Raw genomic sequence first — 6089 nt, forward strand, 5'->3', positions numbered from 1 at the left:
ATATATTGCATATAGTTACATATTGTTCGCCACTTTGCAACAGAGAGAACGATGCTCTTCTTCTAAGAGCATCGACTCTCTGAAACGTACTCGCCTTCTGAGAGTATGCCACTCCTTTTGTTTGCAATAATTGGTTCGTATACAGCTAAACGGGGTGATCGATGAAACTTTGATTTTATTTATCTCTTTTGTTTAGCCACTGTGGCAGGATAGAGAGATCGATGAGCCTCGGTTTCATCAGATGGAGTCTTGGTTTCATTTGTCGTTCTATCTTGCATTTAGTTTAGTTAGTTTAGTTAAATCGATTGTAAGACTAGTGTAAGCTCAAGAAAAAAGACAACGATCGTCCGAAGTGGAATCTTCATTTTATTTTGATTTACACTCAAGAAAGAAGACATCCGCCGAGGGAAATCAACATTAAAGCGTCTAAACTTAAGTTACTTAAGTTCATTTTAAGTCTTTGTAAAATGGGAGGTAGATGAAACTAATGATTCCATCGATGTAACTGCAGTTACATAGAATGAATTTCTCTAGTTATAAGATCGAATATTTTTGGTGAATGTTCTATCGTAAATGAAACTTAGAATATTTTAAGGCTAAATGTAAGATAGAAGATCTTTGTTAATTATATGAATACGTGAAACTGAATAATAAAATGCAAGAAGTCACATATATATTCGATTATTTTAATAAATTCATATCCTACAATTGAAACAAAGTTGAAGTAATATAGTGTATGTAGAAGTTTGGGTAGCTGAGCTCTAATTGGATCGGAGTTCATTATTTAATTACTCGCAATAAGTAAAATTATTGTAAATAAATGATGGATAAATAAAGTTATAAAAATTCACCAATTGCCAAAACGTATTTATTATTTATAGCAGCCTAAATTTATATCGATCAGATGGCGTTTCACCTCAATACAAATTGTGGATCGCAAACTGAATGCTTATGATTTGTGCAGTGCAATGTCGGTGCTACATAAGTTTCATGTAACACAAACCAAGATTCAGGGCAGACAATTTTTTTAAACAAAAAAGTAACGAGCGGAAAACAAAAGATTAGCATGCAAAAATGTAATCGGTTCACGATAAGCAGATAACCTGTGAATTTCAGTATCACGTTTTTTTTTTGAAGTTCCTTTTATTTTTGTATTGTTACAAATTTTGTTTACCTCTTAAAATATTGTTATTGTTCTATGACCGTTACTTGAAAATTAAACCATGAAATTTGATTAAAATAAAAATGGATACTTTACCAAAAAAGTGCTTTCGTGGTAATTATATTTCTCTTCGATTTTTTCTTTTATTATACTTTTCTCTATAAAAATATAATTCTTAAAATATATAGTTTAACAATAATGCATTAATGATAAATCAATGTTTTCTTTTTTAATTCAATTATATTAGCCCAAGATATGAAAAAATGGTTACAACAGACAAATTTAAAATGCGAATCTGTGCAGTATCACATGAATTATTTAAAGATGGCATGCCATGACATGCGACAAGAAATTTTGGAACCAGACAATATATTGTATGGCTCGGACTACTGTAATGCTAAAATTAAAATATCGGATATAGATAAACCTGTGACTTCTAGAGAAATAAATTGTAATGATTCTTTGGCAACGTCATCTGATACCAAATGTATATCTATAAATGATAATGGTATATGGAAACTGTTTTTGATTATTGTATATCGTAAAGTAAAAGTAGATAATCAATAATTTAAAATGATTTTAGTAATAGATGATAATTTTAATAATTATCTTTATTATAGGAAATGTGGAGAATTGTGATCCATTTGAAAGTCAAACAATAGAAAACATGTTACCAAAAGTTAATGTGCAATACAAAGGTAAAGAAAAGATTGAAAATATAAATATGCAAGAAAAATTAGAACATGAAACACCTGTAGTTACATCTGCAAGTCATAGATATATTCAGAGTCCTCCAAATCAATCCTTATCATCACCACCAATTTATAAGGACAATGTGGTATTGCGTATTACATTTATGCATTGAACATATTTAGTGGAAACATTCTAATGAATAATTGTCCTTACAAATGTATATAAATTATAACATTTTATTGACAGTACGAAGAACAAAACAACAAATGGCAGGAACCATATAAACAGCACCTAACAGCATATTCATCTAAGCTAATGCAGAATCATGAACACCCAAAAAAATGTTATAAAGAATTAATTTTGGATAATAGAAATTTTACCTACATGGAGGATTTACCTTCTACAAAAGATGATCTTAGATTAAATACCTTGGGTAGTTTAAAAAATGGAACTGGGGGAAAGACTAAAGTTTGTAGAAAAATAGAAAAGAAAGAAAAACCAGTTCCTTCTACACTGCCAAGCAAAAAAGACACTTTGTCTAAGTTAGACGATGTTGCCTCACTGAAACTTAAAAAACGGAGGAGAAGAGTGCACAGTTCTAATTCCAAAAGTACTGTAACCACAAGAGATACAAACTTCGTAGGAAGAAAGGATGTAAAAAAACGAAAACAAAAAAGTATGAAGTAAAACTATTGTACAAACGAATTGTATATTATTATTTGTATACTTTCAGGTAATAATAATCGTCATACAAAGTCTCGTCAGGCTGCTAACGAAGTAGTCGAAATTTATCATAATTCAGCGGCAAAGGATGGTAATAATTCTGTCAGCCCTAATAAACATTCTGGAATTGACTCTAACATCAACTATATTAACAGAACATCCTTAGGTACAAATAAGCAACATAATGTACATGCAAAAGTAAAATGTGATAACACTAATCATTATCGGTATAACTGTAACATTAGTGAAGATAATGGACCAGACAAGCCTCTGAAGCAATGTCAATCTAAACAGTCTAAGCAGACTATTGAGTAAGTTCGAATGATAATGAATTATAAAGATAATAAAATATCACACATATTTCTGATTGCAGGGAAAAGAGCACAATCCTTCATAATCAAAAGTATGCTTTGGAGGTTCAGAATGCTCCTATGTATACAATGGAGAAATGCAATTCACGTCAGTGTCAGCAGTCAATATTACAGCCATCGTACTGCAACCCAATGATTACCCATAGTTACGAAATGCCAACACTGGCTTCAAAATTGAAACGAGTAAATCGTTCGTACTTTGGTAGATTCAATTTTAAAAACATACCTTTTGTAGTGGGTACTTCTATAACTCCAAGTCACAATATAGGTTTAAATATACAGCAAGTACGTTGGTTGATATAAAAATGTAGAAAAGTCACTATTACAGATTTTTCTTTATTCAAAAGGTTTTAAGTATAATGAAAACAAGACATCCCACAGTAAATGGAGTTACTCCTCTTCTCATTCGTAAAGTTAGCAGAGGCATGAAACCTGTGTCTACTCTCATGGGACAAATAAGTAATCACAACAATAAGTTGCCTGGGGTGAATTCTCAGATGATTAATACATTCCTGCACAAAGCAAATTCATTTCTAACAGAACCATTCAACGTATTTGAAAACGAAAGCGTCTCTTTAAGTTATGATATTAAAGCTTTACGAAATTTGAATGTAAATGTAAATTCAAGAAATGTAGAAGAAGCAGTTGCTGCCAACAATACGGTTGAGCACGAGAAGTTTCAGACAGAAAAGGTTAATCTATAAAAAACCGAAATTAAATCAAATATTTATTATGATTCCGAGATGCTTTACGTTGAAATATGAAAATGTTTTGTTCGCAGAATACATGGTCAGAAAATCAATTGAATCGATGGAACATACGGCAAATATCACAGACGGCAGATAATGATAACGTACTGAAGTTATTTTCATCTCAACAAAACGTAAATACACAAATGAAGGTTCAGGATAACCACCAACTACAGTCGCCAGTAACAGCATACAAAGTAAAATCAATGTAATTAATAAATTAATTGAAAATACTAATACAAGAAAATTACAGGGTAATGAATACGGTACGAATATGTGTAATATTGAACCAATTAACAAGAATTCAAACAGAATACGGGAAGTTCTTATTAATCTTCACGATCAATTCGAAGAAATGAACACGTAAGTTGCATCAGTCAATGTTCAAACACTGGAATTGTTAGCAATGTACTTATCTAGAATCAATTTTAGAAAATATGAAAAATTGCAAGTAGAACTAGAAAATTCTGACGATAAAAAATTAAAAGAAGAGGCATTGACTTTAGAAAAAGAGTTGAGTGCAAAAGAAGATGAGATAACTGCTGTTATCAATCTATATAAAGAGGTAAAATGGTTTCGTATAATTGCCGATAATAACAATATCAACCGTTTATTGTATCTGTTATTAGGTAATGGCACTAAAACAGCAAATGAAATCGCTGCAGGGAAAGAATAGTTACGTCTGCATAACAACTGAAGTTCCAGTGGATTCAAACGGCCCCGACTCATCGATGCCTTTTACAGTAGCTAAGTCTAATGGAACGATCATTCAGCAAAAATTCAGTGAAAAAGTTCATCACAGAAGAAGAAACACAATCATCGCGACGAGAGAACCTACGTCTCTGCGATTAGCTGGTCTTTTGCGGCAAATCCAAACATTTCAGAAACAATTGAGATTGTCTTCTTGACATGAATATATGCAATTCTGGAGGTGAGTTCAATTCATTATGTGATCGACATAGTTACCATATGGTAATTATTGAAATTTTTGTTACACACATTTAAACAGAGAAACACGAATCTTGAATGGATTCAGGACGCTGCTCTGTTTTTTTTTATATTAAAATAACTACAAGACACGGGAAAAAGAGTGATATTTTTTTATTGAAATCATCATAAGTGCCGGTCCAACACTTGGTAGAAACACATCTCAGAGATGTACAGCATTAAGTAAATAAAATTTGTATCATTTTCCTTAAGCAAGTAATTAAGTTTTTCACTGAAAGATGTCTGATTTATCGACATCTGAGAAGGGATTACCGGAACATTAACTATATAAGTTGTCAGGATTAATTTTCGGGATGAGTAAAATGCTTCTTATACCGATTTATACTCTTTTTTTTTTGTTTTAATTAGATTCTGCGGCTTACTCTTATAACGTATAATATTGATTTCTATATGTGTATGATTTTTTTTTATGTATTTATGTATGCAACTGGTTGTATCTATACATATCATGTGTATGTACATACAGAATCACATGTTTCTGAACCTTAAAGGTTATCAACATTTTGCTAATTCACCCCTTGTTATTTATCGTCAGTTTTTATGTGTCCGTTTTTAATGCATGCTCGAACATACCGTAGAAATGGATACATAAGACTAATGTGTTAGATACATCGTAAACACTGTTCACTGAACCATCTCGAGAAATTGATCGTTTATTTCATGAACTAAATTTCGGTTTGCTCATTCTCAGTGACTCAATTATTGATGCACGCGAACTTTCAATTCGAGTGCACCAGAAATGACTCTTTCAAAAATTGCAAACTGTCCTCACGTGACGTAAATATAAAATTGTAGTCTTATTAAGACATCGCTCTTCCTTGCCCCTACTATAAAAGATTACTGCTCGTGCACGCAAAATCTATCAAAATAAAATACTTCTGTGATATTGAATGTAAAATATTCAAAAATTCTACATCGATTGATTAAGAATACGAGTCACTGTGGCAATCCCCAGAAATCACGAGAGTAGGGCAATGTTAATGAACGACAGAGAAATATTTCGCTCGTAAATTTCCTTCAAAAATTAAGTATCCGCAGGAAATACATAAAACTTACAATAAATGGTCAGATTCTCGGTAATTTTGATTATTCCACATCAACTCGTTCTTCTACAAAAGTATGCAGCGTCACTTAAACCTATTACTCTTGCTTAACGGTCTTTTCAGCAGATCATCGATCTCGATTATTTTCTACGAAGAAGTCACTCTCGAATGTTCTCTCGTGTTCAGAAGTCGTTTACACGGCAGAGACACTGAAAACCATTTCATACGCTCCCATATGAACGCAAACAGCATATATACCTCTCATATCACAGACTAAAAAATGCTTTGGTCTAAAAAAAAAAAAAAAAAAGAAAGAAATAGTTATTCGATTTTCTTTTTG

At 31.8% G+C, this 6089-nt stretch overlaps 1 protein-coding gene across 1 annotated transcript; it reads left to right on the top strand.

The window, feature by feature from the left end:
* Positions 1-1635: 1635 nt before the first annotated feature.
* On the top strand, positions 1636-4773 carry LOC107193426 (centrosomal protein of 57 kDa-like). The gene is made up of 10 exons (XM_015582867.1): positions 1636-1649; positions 1783-1860; positions 2102-2531; positions 2589-2889; positions 2952-3234; positions 3297-3641; positions 3731-3895; positions 3952-4061; positions 4131-4263; positions 4328-4773. The coding sequence occupies exons 2-10, from the start codon at positions 1846-1848 to the stop codon at positions 4604-4606; spliced, it is 2061 nt and encodes a 686-aa protein (XP_015438353.1). The 5' UTR covers positions 1636-1649; positions 1783-1845; the 3' UTR covers positions 4607-4773.
* The last annotated feature ends 1316 nt before the right edge of the window (positions 4774-6089 follow it).

This window comes from Dufourea novaeangliae, unplaced genomic scaffold, assembly GCF_001272555.1.
Source record: "Dufourea novaeangliae isolate 0120121106 unplaced genomic scaffold, ASM127255v1 scaffold6, whole genome shotgun sequence".
NCBI classification, from domain to species: Eukaryota; Metazoa; Arthropoda; class Insecta; order Hymenoptera; family Halictidae; genus Dufourea; species Dufourea novaeangliae.

Coding starts and splice junctions, on each gene's coding strand:
- LOC107193426 (XM_015582867.1), top strand. Junction 3,896..3,951: donor CGCCAGTAACAGCATACAAA/GTAAAATCAATG, acceptor AGAAAATTACAG/GGTAATGAATACGGTACGAA. Junction 4,062..4,130: donor CAATTCGAAGAAATGAACAC/GTAAGTTGCATC, acceptor AATCAATTTTAG/AAAATATGAAAAATTGCAAG.